The sequence below is a fragment of the Populus alba genome, chromosome 2 (assembly GCF_005239225.2).
Source record: "Populus alba chromosome 2, ASM523922v2, whole genome shotgun sequence".
NCBI classification, from domain to species: Eukaryota; Viridiplantae; Streptophyta; class Magnoliopsida; order Malpighiales; family Salicaceae; genus Populus; species Populus alba.
The window spans coordinates 11,212,527-11,229,331 of NC_133285.1; the positions used below are offsets into that span (position 1 = coordinate 11,212,527).

Sequence of the window (16,805 nt, forward strand, 5' to 3'; positions counted from 1 at the left end):
GTCTTTTTTAAATGAAAGGGACTTAGACCCACCTTTTTGTTTTGTACTCTCTAATGTGTATGGGATTTAACCAAGATGAGAACTTGGGAAAGATCTTTTTAGATTAATTAGACTATGAATTTTTACATGTATTCAATAAAGAAGTCATGGATTAGCCCTTTAACACATGTTAATCTATATTTGTTGTACATGTACATATACTTGTATTCATAAGCATACATGCATTCATGTTTAAATGTCATGCAAACATATGCAAGTTGAAATATAGGTCCCGAGAAAGCTTCAATGCACAAAGTTTACAACACCTAATTGCGAGAAAAAAAAATATAAAGGATGAAGAATGTGCTTTTCATGATGCTCACTTTCAAGAATAGTTAGATTCTCTAAAGGCTAACATGGCTCGCATCAGAAGCTTGCTTGAACAGACACTCAGACACCTCTCTGGTGAAGGCTTATCTAATCAGCCCATTGCTTTTACAACAATGCATCCTTAAGAAAGGATGGGTGGACAAAGTCAAAAACCCCAGTGTAATACAACATTTATGCAACCAGCAATACATGCATCGACCCAAGTAGTTGTGGATGTATTCGCCAATAAACTCCACCAAGTAAAATCCTCCAAGGACATTGATAATGATAAAATAACAATGTTAGAAGCCAGGGTAAAGGCTATTGAATGAGTGGAATTGTATGATCATGTTTAAGCCATTGAGATGTGTCTAGTCCTGAATATGATTGTATTAAAGAAGTTCTATGTACCTGAGTTCATTAAGTACACTAAAACTTGGTGTCTTGTCTCTTACCTCAAGTCTTATTGCAACAAGATAGCAGAAGTAGTGTACGATGAAAAATTAATGATGTGTTTCTTTCAAAACAGTTTTAGTGGGGCAACATTAGGTTGACACACAGACAACATGAAAATCTAGAAGTGGAAAGATCTCGTAAATGCTTTCATCAAGCAATATAAGTACTACATGGACATTGTTCTAGACAAATCTAGCCTACAAGATATGGAAATGGGTGCTAGGAAATTTATCCGAAAATACACCCATAAATGCCCCTGTGGTAAGAATAATGAAGAAAGAACCTCGCATCATAAACATTATTCTTGCTCCATCCCTAAAAGAGAGGTGACCCTGTGGTAAGATCTTTTGCACAAAAAGATAGTGAAAAAAACTCAATAAAAGTGTTATTGGTTTTACAAAACTGGGAAACAAAAACTAGGTTTTGTTTCATGAATATAACATAAAGGACATTAGTTAAAGAGAAGTCGTGAGATGAGGAAGAAAGTGTAGAATTATCAATATGTGTAATATTCATACATGTATCGTCACCAATAACAATGTCATGTGGTCCTTCATAAGGTTGCTTAGGAGTTAGGTTATGGAGATTGGCTGTTACATGATGAGAGGCTCTGGAGTTCAGAATCCATGAGGAGTTGTTGAAAGCAATGGTGGGATTGGCATTTATTGTTGTTGAGGAATAAAATAGCCTTCTAGTAGTATAGAAATCACGGGCAGTGTGGCCCTTTATGTCACAAAATTGACAAATAACAATGAATTGTGGTAGCCAAAAATAAAGAAATGCTGGCTTTGATTGCCTTTATGTTGAAAATGCTTTTTATTTGATAGATTTTCAATTTTTTGGGCGAGGAAAAACTAGCAGCATTAATTGACGGTAATGATGCCGAGACTTCCATTGGCTCGAGTTCTTCTCGTTTGAGAAATGTCTCTCAATTATCTGAGCTTGCAGCAAGGACCACATGAATAAATTTAGATCAGGCTGTGGATATCTCTCAATTATTTGAGCAAAATCCATCCCAGCCCTCATCGACTGGCTAGGAGAGTGTATAAGATTTTTGCATACCTACAATAAACTCATCAACCAATGAGGAGAAAGAGGAAGATCCACACGGATAGGATTGTGGACCTCACCGGACCCTATAAAAGAGTGACTCTCGTATCCCCTATTCACCAATCAACTCACCAGGAACAGCAGCAGGCACTCCACCCTCTGCTTAAAACATAAAACATGGCAACCATGACACTTTCATCTACTTTCACAAGCAAATCTGTTCCTTTAAATGGAATCACTGAGTTTTCATCAGCTACCTGCGGTGGCAATGGCAGAGTCTCAATGAGGAAGACAGCAGGAAAGGTAGCTGCTTCTGGGAGCCCTTGGTACGGTCCTGACCGTGTCAAGTACCTTGGACCATTCTCTGGCGAGCCTCCATCTTACTTGACTGGTGAATTCCCTGGTGACTACGGTTGGGACACCGCAGGCCTATCTGCAGATCCTGAAACGTTTGCCAAAAACCGGGAGCTTGAGGTTATTCATTCTAGGTGGGCAATGCTTGGAGCTTTGGGATGTGTCTTCCCTGAGCTTCTTGCCAGGAATGGAGTCAAGTTCGGCGAGGCAGTGTGGTTCAAAGCTGGTGCTCAAATCTTCAGCGAGGGTGGTCTTGACTATTTGGGAAACCCCAGCCTAATCCATGCTCAAAGCATTTTAGCCATATGGGCAACACAGGTAGTCCTCATGGGCAACACAGGTAGTCCTCATGGGCGCTGTTGAGGGTTACCGCATTGCAGGAGGCCCCCTCGGCGAGGTCACTGACCCCTTGTACCCGGGTGGCAGCTTTGATCCCTTGGGGCTTGCTGACGATCCAGAGGCATTTGCAGAGCTTAAAGTTAAGGAAATCAAGAATGGAAGACTTGCCATGTTCTCCATGTTTGGGTTCTTTGTGCAGGCCATTGTGACTGGGAAGGGACCTCTAGAGAACCTGGCCGACCATCTTGCTGACCCTGTGAACAACAATGCTTGGGCTTATGCCACCAACTTTGTACCTGGGAAGTGAACTTAACCGAGATGCATTGGACATTTCAATCAGGCAACTGATACTTGTCGTTTCTAACATAAGCTTTTAAGTATAATTTATGCCAAGAATTCACTGAATTCAATGATTCAAAACCCACATACAATGAAATTTCAAACTTATAAAATGAAACCAAAATCTTAAATAACAAACTGGTTTGATTTACATGTAAACCCCAGATAGATCCCCGGTCCTCTTGCAGGTCAATGGGATCTTGTCGCTTATTTGTCGGAAATTTGCCTGCCCTTCTCTTAATGGAGGTGAAAAGCAAATTGGAAATATGAGAAAGAATGGAAATCAGGCTACAGACCTCGTTTTGCCAGGAACCATTTTCTCAAAAATTGATTCCCCAACTTGTGCTTTTGGGTGTTGAAGAGCCAGCTGGCATGGTCAGCACGTCGCTATGTCAACATTGAGTGTTAACATAGGAGACTTTAAGGTGTACATGGTCATACCAAGACAATTAGCACCATTGTCAAAAGTTTTAACGTGGGAGAACCCAATTGTCAAAACCACCTGCATCTCTCCCATCCACAGCCTAAGAGGCGGAGAACTCAACCATTTGCATTCCTCTCCCAGCCACTGCAATTTCGTAGTGGTTCCTGAATTAAGACAAAAAAGATACAAAGAACAGTCATATCATAAAATCAGAACCATAACTCTAACATGCTTATGCTGGCAGCTGTGATGCACATAACTGGCTATGCTCACCTGCCACAGGCTCTAGCATGCAGTGCTTCTGGCTCTGGAACACTAATGATCAAATAAGCTTGTTCAGTTAATTTACAGTTATCCTGAAGAAGCCAGCATCTGATGCGCTGATCAAGACCAGTAGAAAACACCCACATGCCATCTGTCCAAACACCTTCATGAAACAAAACCAATTTCAATCAGTCAATGGCCACAACGAATGCGTCCAATACATCAAATCTAGAGAAGACCTTGCTTAAAATTTCCATATGGTTCACATTTGTCCTGCAAATGCCAGAAAAAGACTACCAAAATATATAAAATCAACATTACAAAGAACGTGATTGAAAAGATGCACCATATATGGAGGGTTATAGAAAGCAAAAACAAACTGTGAAGCCTTCTATATCCATGTAAACACAGACTTATCAGCCATGGTTTCCAATAAATAACCGGCAACTACAGAGGGGATGAGTACTTGGAAAATCTATAGTAACAACATTTAGACAGCCGTTAACATGAGACCAAAGACATTAATGAAACAACAACACAAACTTCCCTCATTTGGAGTAATTTCTATTTTACCTTTTATGGCAGAGCTATGAGCTGAGATGATTCGGTCATGATATAAAAATCTGATCCTGTACTTGTTTGTCTGGCTTTGTCTACAACAATTATTCTTCATGCTTTCAGAACTAGTGAATAAATTGATGAGATTTGATGTCACGACATCAGAATCCTTCCCTGTTGATAATGGTGACAAATCAAATTTAAGACAGTGGAGTGCTTGATCATCGCCTCCACTTATTACACTGAATGCAAAACCATTTTCAGAACTTTGAATATCCTGTATGTCTGAAATATGAAGAGAGTTGACCCCTGATTGGTGAACATTATTGAAGACATGGAAAGGCCTTATTTCACATATTCCTGGCAAGGAATTGACACTATTCACTTCTGGTTCATGATGTGTGTTGTCTACAGCTTGAGAACAAACTATTGTGCAGTTTTCCGCGTCACTTACTGCTGTTGATGCTTCATTCATAGGATGATTTGCCAAATTGCAGTTCGTCCTCTCTCCAGCTTTTATTGCAACCAAACCATCACCTGGTCTATTTTTAGGCACACCACTGCTTAATGTTCTCCACCATCGTCCACCCTGACTTCCTCTTCCAGTGCGTGGCCGTGTTTGACAATTTATGGACTTCTCTATGTTCAGTGTAGATAACTGCTGAACAAAAGCCTCAACATTGTCAGTTAGATCCCAAAAGGCAATACTTCCATCTGTAGCTCCACTGATCACAATATACACATTTCCAATTCGAATGTTCTCTGTGAATCATGAGAAATTAATAACTCCAGGTAAGAATTTGGCATTAAAATACCACAAAATACCAAAACATAATTAATTGATGGACAGGGAGTTTAATAGCACTTTTTATGCCATGTTCTAACAGTAATCAGCAAGTCATATAATTAAACCTTCAAAAGGCAAACAGCTAGGAATGATGACATGCTGCAATGTTAAAACTGGTGATGATAGAGGAACCAACAAAGCCACATCGAACCTGCAAGGAAGTAAGAATAAAAAGTGATTTCCCCTAGGGACAAGAAAAAACTAAATTAAAAACAATTTAGGAGCACCAATTAATGGTTTACAGTTGTCGTCATGAATACCATAACCGATGTGGTAAAACAAGAGCTCGCAGTGCAAGTGTTGCATCTGAGCAAGCAACAACAACAAAACAGACAGTCAACCTGAAGGAAATAGATGGAGGTATTATTTCATTGTATTTGGATAAGTCAGTGCCAGGATAAAACCATCACAAAAGTTAAAGCTGTCCCATCTCACCTGGAACCAGCACACTTCACCAGAAAAGCAGTGACAGCCAGATATCTCCAGTCATCCTCATACTTATCATCATAAGAAATTTTTGAATATCCCTCCCCCTTTTCCAGTAAAAGTGGTCCTGATGTTACATCAATATTCATATTAAGTTCTTTGGTTATTCCTTGTATCTTCTCAGCTACTTTTGTTTTTCCACGAGAACTGGAATTTCTGGGAGGCATGTCAGTTGACAGCCATTTGAAAGACATCAATGAGGATACTTCTGACGAAGGCTTATAGCCATTTCCGTTTTCCAGTTTTTCTTGTTCAATAAATACATTTTCCTTGTCTAGATTCCTATCTCTCAATAGCCAAGAAGTTAGCACCCGCTTTGCCCCAACCGAGATCAACAAGAAAGGATTATCCATGTCCCCGGCACAAGTGTTTTGTCTCTTTGTCCAATCTGACAAGTTGGTCAAGTCAGAAGCAATTATGTGCATCTTTGATACTGAGCATATTGATCTCACAGCAGATCCACCAACATGTTCCCCAAGCAATTTTGATGTAAGCCAACCCTCAACTCCAGGAATATACCTACAACAATCACAAAATTAGCTGCCCGTGTTTGGTTCCAAGAAATGACAAATCATTTGGACAAAAAAATGAATAAAAATGTGGGGTTGAGGTAGGGGAAGAAATGAAGTACTGTGAGAAATAGTGGAGGCCAACACTCTAAATATGCATAAGAGGAGAGACATGTGAGTGTTCTTGGGACCCACCAACAACAATGGCATTAAAAACTCACTTGATTTCAATTAAAGGGGCAACTAATTACTTGCATACATACTTACCAAGTCAACCTCACAGTTCCATCCTCACACCCAGTAGCAATCCAACTAGATCTATCAAACTGAAAATTCTTCCCATTTGCCTCAACAAGTGTATTTTTAGAAACAAAGCATAAGGAGTGCATCTCTCTCCCATGAAACTGGATGTGCAAATTCTGGGGAAATATCTTCCTCTCCTTTTCTGGTACCCATTTTCGATGAATATAGATTATCTCATCCTGAGAGGGAAAATGAGATGAATATACGAGACCAGGAAACAATAAGCATAAGGAAATGTTTGAGGACTACAATGACACTCAGTAGATTCCAAAATTAAGCCCTCGACATTAGGGAACTCTAGGATAAGGAAACACTAGAGTACTACAACATCATTCAGCAGTCATTCCACAGCTTGTATCAGGTTTACAACATTAGGAGACTCTAGGATTTTGGAAGAGACTGAAATGCATAGTTGATGAAAAGTGTATTGTGGTCAATGAAAAACAATGGAAAACAGAATGTCAGAAGAAAGATATCAAGAAAACAAGCAAAAACATGAGATGGTAACCATTGTTGATATAGCATAATAGCATTTTGTAGCAGACTGCAACAAAGGTTTTATAACTCACAAAGGTGAATGAAAAATCTAATTACTAAAGTTGTTTATCAATGTTTAAGATATATTTACCTTCTCTAGCAAAATGAGGAAGTAGGGTTCTGTTCAATCTCATTTAAGTGGTACATCAATATATGGTTTTGGATAGTGGCTTACTGAGGCGAAGAATCATATTCAGAGTCCTAATTCTTAAACCTTCACTGTCATAGAAAATCTGGTTAACTATGCTAGCACCTATGCAACCTCAATGGTGATCTAAGTACACAACCTCATTGGTGATCTAAGTCCTAATTCTATAATGGCTTGCAGCATATTTACTGATGATCAAAAAGAGTTAACTGTCGCAAAAACCAGTTCTTATGGTAACTACTTGCATAATTACCCAACCACATAGCAGTCCCAATCTCATCACATACAAGTCCAAAATATAGCAGTACCACTTGTTGATGAGACCAGGAGCTTGTTCCCTAAATTTTTGCTTGGAATGTATTGTTAAACTAGTAGAAACCAAAAGGTACCTTGACATATGCAAAACAGCTCATCGCTTCTGGTACATCACCAAGATAATAAGAATGAGGACGTCGCCATCCACCACATGGAATTTGCACAACCTGCTCCAAGCATCAGTAGAAATAAAACAAATGTTTGGTCATGAACACAGGATGAGATGAATACTTGAGAGAGAGAAACTACCTTTGCCTCACTTATTAAGTTCCAGATTATAAAATCTGTTGATGCAAAACCAATAGCATATCCACAATTAGCCAAATCATCGAGGCAGTTGTTTTCGGCAGAAACAGATTGAACTAAACTCAATTCTTTTACTTGTTTCATCCCAACAAATTCCAAACCACCCTGGTCTGGGTCATATTCTAAATAGCATATGCAGCCATCACCTCCCGTCTGAAATGAATTGTAATGACAAAAATTTAATACATGAAAGTCCTTGCATACAAACTTGCACACTAGGAAACAGAAAACATGCAAGCAAAATTCTCCCTCCATCACTAGAGAACCATAGCCATGCTTAAGAAAAATTGGATGTTTCATGCCATGAAATGCTATTTTTGTTGCAATGTAAACAGGTGGGTATTATGAACTATTCCTCCAATTTGATTATGCACATACTTGTTTCCTAAAGGATTCAACTTTTTTCTTTCTTCCACACTGAACGCTAGAGAAGTCTGTATAATGCATCATAGCAATCCATCATTACCAGCAAATACTCAAAAAGTGATTCGTATCATACCGAGCGTATTTCAATCGTGTCAGAGCTCAATTTAGCAACAGAAATGTTGGATACAGTTGATATTCCATGAGATCCTTTAAAATAACACAATGGTGAAATTTTTATTTCTGGTAGAGTAGGTTTTTCCAGCAGCAAGCCCTTTGACAAAGGGAAAAGAACCAGATTTCCACGCAAATCCCCACATACCAGCACCTACATTCAACCATAATGAACAAAGCAGCATATGAATGTTTAATAGTCACTGCAAGCTCACAAAGCAAATGAAGTTACATATTGGTTTCAAGCAATAAAGATTCCAGATTTGTAATACCTTTTACTCTCATATTTAATAAACCACAAATCCCCTCAAGTATAAAATTAGAAGGGCAAAAAAGGCTTTACTTTATCTCTTTGTAAGAAGGAAATAGTTATCTCTTATTTTCTCATGCTCCAAAAGAATTGTGGTTATTTCACAAACATTTGAGAATAAAAGTATATACAGCAACATGCATGTACTCATGAGTGAAAACACGAGAGTGAGAGAGAGAGAAGAGCAGATACCTCATCCTCAAATGATGCATCTAGACACATAATCCGAATTCCAAAACATGATGTGAATTCTGCTATAAGGGATGCATCAAAAGTTCTTCCACAAGTGAGAGAACCAGATGGTAACGGATCGCTTAACCTCCATAGCTTTAAAATTCCTCTAGGATCAGCAGTAAAAATGAACCTGCATAGCAGAGATTGGTGATGGTTTGATCTGAATAATAAAGAACGATGAAACCACAACAAAAGTAGCAAGGCAAGAACGATGCAACCACAACAAAAGTAGCAAGGCAAGATGAGTGATCTCCAGATGATAATGCAGAGGCATTCTGGCAACCATTTCAGAATTGCATGGCACAAAGCATAATTTAATATGATTTGAGGCATGGTATAATTTAAGAATCACCTGTTTTTTTTTTTTTTTTCTAAAAATATGACCTATATATTTGTGGCAGACAAATCAATCAAAAAATAATACTATGTAATAACAAAGCTTTTGAACCATTAGAAAAAAGATAAAAACAAATGTCTGGTTGATGTTTTAGTGATAGTAACATAGAAATAATTCATGTCCCTCTTGCATGTTATCCATGTACTGCTCAGGGAAAGGATACAAAAAATACAAATGAGACATTTTTAGCACAATAGCACTAGTGGCATCATTACCTACATCCCAATGCCTTGCACCAATAGGTTCCTAAGAGTTGTCTCTCTTTCCCGGCTGACCAGGTGAAGGTGAAACCCACTTCGGGAGTGAAAACATCACCCATAATTCTCACAATTGTCATGTTTCCTTTACCATCTCCTAAAGCAACCCAGTCATCAACTCCATTGGAATGTTTGGGGAGTTTTTTGGACAGCAAATCCATACAAACAATCGGCACCTCTTCACTGAGCTGAGCAAGCTTTGTCCATTTTACATCCACAGTTCCATGTAATCTAGCATGGTACAGATAACCATTGTTTGTCGCAACATAAAGAGTATCTTCGCATGTGAAATGTAAGCAACGTACATATTCACTTTTGCTGCAATAAAAAAAGCCAACATTTTGAGCACATATGAACATTATACAGGATGAAAAGAATAACAAATAATGAAGACACCAGTAGACAATGATGAAGTCTATTGCACAAAGGAGTATGAAGGTATGTGAGCCAACATTTGATGGGTTTGACATTGGAGATGTCCCAGCAACACCCCAAATGCATTTCCATCACTATCTACCTATTCCAATGCAATTCAATCAATTTTTTTAGGCCTAAAAGAACATCAAAATGGGATGGAAGGTCTCATGTCAGAATACCAATGCGTAAAAACCGTTCCCCGCCTCTCAACTCAAGAGGAAAACCTGCATGTAAAAATATTGTGCAGGAAAAGCCTCGTTACCATCATTAGGTTGTAAATTACAGGTAATTAGTACTCCTGCCCACAAGATGCTGCAGGTGTATATTGTGATTTAACTGTAAATATAATTGGTGATACTTATCTATATGGATTTATTGTAATTAAGTTAAATTTAAATGATTATAATTAAAAAATCTGAGTCAGATTTAAACAGATAAATTTAAATGTTATCTTTATAGTTAATATTAGATGACTTCAAGAACATGCTTAAAAAAATCCTAAGAGAAAAGTGAAACAAAGGTCAAGGATCAATTAAAATTAAAATTTTAGAAGAATACCATAAGTAATAACATTTTTACTCAATGAACAGCCATAGTAGTGAGACAAAATGAATTATAGCAAAATACTTGTAATATTGAAAGGCCCTTTATTAATGTATCTGCTATTCGCTGAATCTCGATCTCATATCAACAGATTCTGAAAGAGCTAACTGAAAAGGAGGAATCCCAATATTGAGTAGGAGCTGGAGTTTTAAAGCATAAAGCCATAAAGAGTTTTTTTACAAGAGAGCAAGTACCTTAATAAAAAATTAAAAACACAAATTAATTAGGTAAATTAATGAATATGGAAAGTTTATGAAGATGTTGGAAGTTTTGTTCCAAATGCGAAAACAGAGAAATTGGAGCCAAGAACCAGCACCAAAACCAAAATATCATAGCCAGCTATATCACTCTTGGTTTGTATACAAAAGTAGAGGACATTAAGAATTTTTCTCCCTAAACATGTAATGAATAAGAAAAAACAAGGGGAAAACTGGTAAAAAGAACCAAAGCACTCATTGGCAATTTTCGAACCAACAGCAGCTCAGGCCAGCTAATGACAAATAAATCTCAAATCAGCCCCACAACTGATTAACAAAGAGCCATAATAAGCAAAACAGATGGAGACAACACAGTCTTAATACTGTGCCAAAACCACCTTAGCTAAGCTACAATGATCTATGGTGAACAGGCTCCTCCAGTTCTAATATTGTTATTGTATTATATATATATATATATATATATATATATATATATATATATATATAATATTAATGAGTTGAAGAAGTTCTGATATTAAAGATAAATTACCTGTCCATGAGACCAATATATTCAGATGAATTTGGGATGCGACAGGTAAATATCTCCATTCTGTCAATGAAAGGTTTTGATTCAATTTGTCCTTCCAAGCTCTGGGAAATAGAAGCCACTTGATGCACTTTGATTGAAGAGTCAAATCCAGCAGTAATGAGGAGTGAAGAGGTTGGATCATACAAACAACGCCATATGCCTCTTCCTCTGTATATATAAAAATAAATAAATAAAAAACCAAGAATTCACCAATTAGGCAGTGAACTTCTACAAGGCCAGTAAAAAACCTGTTCTTTGAGAGGTTAAGAATGAAAATTGTTTTTTTGTTATGGAATTATGACCATGGTGGCTCCTACTTCACAATTCTGTGGAAGTAGGGCCCCCATATAATCGCTTACAATTTTGAACTTCAAATCCATGCAACAAATAGGCTCCAATCTGAATTAAAAATAAAACGCAACTTACATGTGTTCCTTAATCATCTTGAGCTGTTTGCCATCCAATCTCCATACACGACATGTACAATCTTCACCAGCAGTGACAATTACCTAAGAGAATAAATGGAAGAAAGGGTCAGCATGTTCCAGGCAAGAAGAAAAGAAAACAAAGACATTAAATTGATTTACATGATCAGTAAACAAAGGATGTGGTAGGATGTGGTAGACTAGTATCAGTCCTTTATGCAATTCCATTCGATGCAGATTGACACAAATGAAAGACGCATTATAATTAATTGGAAATGAATCAGCCAAAAAAGAAACATTTATCTAAATCTACTTGTAGGATTCTGCTTTCTGAAAATTGAAGGGCTGCATTTCTAACTAGGATTGAATTTCAAAACAACGATAGATGATGCTACTGATACATTCACTAATGCATATGAACGAAGATGGAAGAATTTATCAACCGGAAATTAATGAAGGATGCATTAAAAATACTTGTTTCCCCTGACATTCATGCTTAATTGCTCTAATCATGAGCTTGACCACTGAAGGAAATTAATTATTGATTGCAGCAATAATAGTTTATCAACTTCATTCATTCAAAGTCACCCTTTGGGCATGGCATACAACTCTATGCACAAGCTAACTGACAGCATCCTTTTAACTGATGGATACACTGGAAAAGTAGAGCAAGATGGATTCAAGAAAATAAATACTAAAAATGCAGCGCACATGAATTGCTTTCTGACAGAAATAATGGGACGAGAATCAGCAATCTACTTATAATGAAATTCTTAAGAATTTTGAATTGAAGTCAGAATATGCATTCCTTTCATTTAAATATTCTTTTAACCAGAAACGTTATTGTATAAGAAAAATAGGTAAACCAGGATCTTATAGGACTTACAGAATCACAGATACAGCAGTCCCAAACTCTAGCATTATGACCAAACAGAACAGGGCCTGCAACCTCCTCCTCTCTGTTATCTGAATCTTTCAGCTCATCCCTAACAGCCCAGATACGAGCACTGTAACAATAAGGAAAATGCATTATTGAAACCACTTCATAGAATAGAAACAAGGAGTGTAAGAATTTAAAAAAAATTCTTCACCTGCGATCATCAGAGACGGAAACCAGTTTGGATCCATCTGAGGACCATGCTATGCGAAAAATTGAGCCTTCATGTCCAATAAGTCTGCACATATGAGCAGATTTATGCTGCTGAAAACGAAGCTGGAAAGAGTCGGATAATGAACAGCTCAAATATATATCATCTTCCAAGAGACTTGTTGAAGGCAGCCCATCAAGATGAGGTTCTACAGGAACAACTTTCCAAACGATGATCTACCCTAACCCAATCAAAGAAAAATTATAGTTCTATGAATGAAGTAGAAGGAACCATATCAATTTCAACTATCGATAACCAGTGTCATTACAGTAAAAAAAAAAAATCAAGTAAAGATGAAAGCAGACATAAGGAAACGTTAGGCACCTCATTGAATATGGTACCGGAAGCAATTCTTAAAGTTTCCAAACTGTCACCCCATAACCGCATGGAATACAAAAGGCATCTCTCTACAAGTCCACAAGATATCGAAATACATAAGGGCAAGTGAAATAAGAAGGGCAACCACACAGGCATAAATTTTGGTAAAACTAACCTGGAGATTGAACTTGAAGAACTACACTGGACACCGACATATCCCAGAGATGGACAGAGTTATCACTACATCCAATTGCAAGACATTGTCTCTCTTCCTGACTTGAAGAGACTGCAGAGTTCTATCGCCAATTCAAGAGAAAAAAATAGTCAAGGAACAACACTATTTTAAGATAAAAGTAATGAATTGAACGCTAAAACAGAAGAAAAGAGAAGCGAGTTACCTTGAAGAAGGAAACATCCAAGACCCAATGAGTGAACTTGGGCAAGCAATGAATCAAAGCTAAATCTGCACTCACTTGCGAAGGAGTTTGAATGTGTAAGTTGAAAAGTTTGAGTCTTTTTTCACCGAAGACAGCAATTTTGAAAGAAACAGTTAAAGAAGGAAAGTTCGATGACTCTTCTGCACTGGAGCTGCAAGTAATCCCATGGACACGAATTCCATCAAAAACTTCAAAGGATTTTATTATTTTTCCAGACTCTAAATTATATAGCAGCAGTTGCGATCCTGTGCCTGTTTTAAATTCAAAGAAAAACAATGCTAAGAGCACAGAAAATATAAACTGAATTGAAAATGTAAGTAATGAGAGGAGACCACGAGAGTTAATGACGAGGAAAAAAGAAGAAAAAAAAGTACCAGCGAGCAGGAAAGGGAGAGAAGAGCGGTTAGAAGGAGGGTGGAGAAAACAGAGAGCTGATATTTCTCCTAGGTATTGCCCTCTCTCTAGTTTCCACTTGCTCTGTTTCTGCTGCTGCTCTTCCATGGCTGCTGCCTGCATAGTGTTTGCTGAAGAGGTGTAAAATCGTAAACAAGACTTGTTTTAAAGAGAGAGACAGGGGGAGACTATTGTGGGCCGGGCTTAAACTTTAACTAGCGCATAAAATTATGTCCAAAATAAATTAAAAAATAAAAGCAAAATGCGGTGAGCGTGGATCGAACACGCGACCTTCAGATCTTCAGTCTGACGCTCTCCCAACTGAGCTATCCCCGCCGATTGGCGATGTCTATCATATTATATTATAAATATATAATACGTTTCTTGGTCAATAGATTGGCGTTGACTGGTTCTTTCTGGGGCTTCTCTTGGACCATATAATAGTTATCATCCCGGCTGCTTTATGCTCATCATCTTTATTTTTATTTTTTTTTATCATCTCTGTGTGATCGAGTGAGAAACGAGACAACAACAATGGGAAAGTCTTTCAAGGATGAGTTCACTTTCGGTTCGTTTGTTTCTATATTGCTATTCCATCTTTTCAATAATGTTGTTTTCTATTTCTAGCTAATATCTATAATCTTAATCATTTACAGAGCAAAGGCTGGAAGAATCACAAGATATTATTGCCAAGTACCCCCTTCGAGTTCCCGTGAGTTCCTACAATCTTCTGTGGAGTCTTTGATCTTTTTCTTCTTTTTCTGCGCAGTTATGATTAATTTTTTCATACCATATCTAAACGTTTTGAGTTTTAAGTAATTTTTAATCGTTCTGCAGGTTGTCGTTGAAAGATACTGCAAAACTGACCTTCCTGAGATGGAAAAGAAGAAGTAAGTCTTAATTTCGTTTTCAGCTTTGGCTAATCTTTATTATATGTATGTTTCTTACTGTTTGATGATTCAAACTATTTTATTATTATTATTATTATTATTATTATTATTTTGCGGGTCAGTGTCCAAGCTTAAATCCGTGTGTTATTGACCAGACCTGGTTGAGATGATATGCTCTTTTTCTTTTCTCGATTATTGAATTGATAGCATGGATTCTCGTCTTCATCAGCGGTTTTTTGAGTTAAATTATTGTTAATAACCTACCGGCGTGATTGGGATTGATGGACAAAATGGGGGAATAGATCTGCGCCTGTCAGCGGAGGGTTCCATCTCTTGATTTTGAGGCTCGACCACAGGTTTTGTCTCGGTCGTAAATACCGACACAGTTGGTAGAGCGTGTAAATACCACACATTAGATAGCTCAGTTGGGAGAGCGTCAGACTGAAGATCTGAAGGTGTAAAAGGAAGGAAAGGCAGAAGAAAACCTCTCTTTCTTAGGCTTCCACACATTAGAAACCCTAGCTTAAATACCATTGGCCAACTATTAGAGGTGCTATTTAGAGTTGCTTTCAGAATCAGTGGGACAAAGTTAGATGGCAAGAGCCTCCCCTGTGCACACCACATGTGAGACTTGGGTGTATGACATTAATTAGTCTTCTGATTGAGGAGAAAAAGGATGATTAGATGGGCTGGTAGCTTTACAAGGGGATTGCTGCATTTAAAATGAGTATGGAATTGATGGATACTACGAATATCTAGAGTTTAAACACTGTTAGAAGTAACAAGCTCAATCATACTAAAACTAGGTGACATGTTTCTGTTATATTTTCGTCCTCTGGTCTCTCCAATATTAGTATGAAATGCTATCTTTTGGCATCCATGGGAAGCAATGATCGCTTGCTGAGTTAGGTTTTCAGTTTGTGCGTGTTTTCTCGTCGGATGGGGAAATGGGTTTTTGGAAGAGGCAGGGGGGGATGGATAAATCAGAGGATATCCCTCCTAATTGTAACAGGCTTTGGGCAGATTGCAGCGTTTCTAGGGAGAAATCCAATTTGAAAGAATCTGCTACGACTGATTATTGCATCTTTATAGAGGAGCAATCCTCCTATATGAAATCAACTCGGAGTCAATCCTATACAGGAAACTGTAGCTTTGCAGCATCTCATTGAATCTAAGCTTTCCATGTTATCACGGGGATGGAGGTGTTGTGAATGCTGATAAATGTTGCATGAACATAGTACTTTCTCACCCATAAGTAGTAAATGAACAACTTTTTTATACATCTCAATATCTCATTTATTTCTTTCTTTCTTTCGTATAGATATCTGGTTCCTCGAGATATGTCTGTTGGGCAATTCATTCACATTTTAAGCAGCAGGCTTCGTTTGACACCTGGGAAAGCCCTCTTTGTGTTTGTCAAGGATACCTTACCTCAAACAGGTCAACTCACAATTTGCTACCATTCATCTTCTTTAAAATTCTGTTGCGTGATGTTTTCTCCATGATAAATAGCTAATATCTGGTACCCATCACTTCTTCCTGCAGCTGCTTTAATGGACTCCGTTTATGAATCCCTGAAGACGAAGATGGATTTCTATACATGTGTTATAGCAGTGAAAAAACCTTTGGTCATACTGTTCTGATTAGTTAACAATTGAATGTCACTGTCTCCATTGTGGATCAGTGTTTGAAGTCCCCCTTACTGCTACATGAACTTGTTCCTCTGATATCTGTAAATCCTATAAAAAAAAAACCATCAATGTTATCTGTTGTGTTTTCTGGCAAAAGAAAAAAAAACTGCATTCATGCGAACCTGGAAACTGTTCTATTTCTTCATCCTCGTTCATGGAAATGTTAATGAGCCAAGTGTAGTAGATTGGCCTTCATGAGCATTTTAACCATGTCCAAATTGATCATGATCATCAAAAATATTTTAATTGCTGTGAAACAATTCAAAAATGGTAGGGACTGTCGGCTGCTGTGTGGAAGAGATCGGTGGTTAGGTCTTGGTGATTTATGACTGGGTTTGGGAGTCAATTAATTATGATTTAAATCCAATTAATTTAGATT

General features: G+C 37.7%; 2 protein-coding genes, 1 non-coding gene and 1 pseudogene across 5 annotated transcripts; 2 read left to right on the top strand and 2 right to left on the bottom strand.

The window, feature by feature from the left end:
- Nucleotides 1-1,981: 1,981 nt before the first annotated feature.
- LOC118044507 (chlorophyll a-b binding protein, chloroplastic-like) lies at nt 1,982-2,891 on the top strand. The gene is given in 2 exon segments (XM_073407573.1): nt 1,982-2,514; nt 2,516-2,891. Coding segments are annotated over 2 exon segments (822 nt in total). The 5' UTR covers nt 1,982-2,031; the 3' UTR covers nt 2,855-2,891.
- An 85-nt stretch (nt 2,892-2,976) lies between these two features.
- On the bottom strand, nt 2,977-13,963 carry LOC118044506 (uncharacterized). Of its 3 annotated transcripts, XM_035052828.2 has the most exons (20): nt 13,827-13,963; nt 13,414-13,703; nt 13,191-13,311; nt 13,022-13,104; nt 12,641-12,873; nt 12,436-12,556; nt 11,551-11,633; nt 11,086-11,292; nt 9,277-9,636; nt 8,623-8,794; nt 8,083-8,274; nt 7,527-7,736; nt 7,352-7,444; nt 6,242-6,456; nt 5,415-5,984; nt 5,240-5,320; nt 5,045-5,130; nt 4,148-4,894; nt 3,584-3,737; nt 2,977-3,474 (listed from the first exon to the last, which is right to left on the bottom strand). In XM_035052828.2, the coding sequence occupies exons 1-20, from the start codon at nt 13,951-13,953 to the stop codon at nt 3,411-3,413; spliced, it is 4,209 nt and encodes a 1,402-aa protein (XP_034908719.2). In that variant the 5' UTR covers nt 13,954-13,963; the 3' UTR covers nt 2,977-3,410. The 3 variants fall into 3 exon arrangements, with proteins under 3 accessions (XP_034908719.2, XP_034908720.1, XP_034908721.1); XM_035052829.2 differs by lacking the exon at nt 13,827-13,963 and having other exon boundaries at nt 13,191-13,301; nt 13,414-13,553; XM_035052830.2 differs by lacking the exons at nt 13,414-13,703; nt 13,827-13,963 and having other exon boundaries at nt 12,641-12,724; nt 13,191-13,247.
- A 145-nt stretch (nt 13,964-14,108) lies between these two features.
- TRNAF-GAA (transfer RNA phenylalanine (anticodon GAA)) lies at nt 14,109-14,181 on the bottom strand. Its single transcript has one exon. It is a non-coding gene; the product is annotated as a tRNA-Phe (tRNA).
- Nucleotides 14,182-14,263: 82 nt separating this feature from the next.
- LOC118044508 (autophagy-related protein 8i-like) lies at nt 14,264-16,507 on the top strand (annotated as a pseudogene).
- Nucleotides 16,508-16,805: the final 298 nt, after the last annotated feature.

Bases quoted from the DNA above. Each gene is read 5' to 3' on its own strand.
- LOC118044506 (XM_035052828.2), bottom strand. From the start codon at position 13,953: ATGGAAGAGCAGCAGCAGAAACAGAGCAAGTGGAAACTAGAGAGAGGG. The intron at 3,738-4,147 runs GTAAAATAGAAA...TGTTTCATGAAG, and splicing joins TCATAGCTCTGCCATAAAAG to GTGTTTGGACAGATGGCATG. The intron at 3,475-3,583 runs GTGAGCATAGCC...GTCTTAATTCAG, and splicing joins CATGCTAGAGCCTGTGGCAG to GAACCACTACGAAATTGCAG.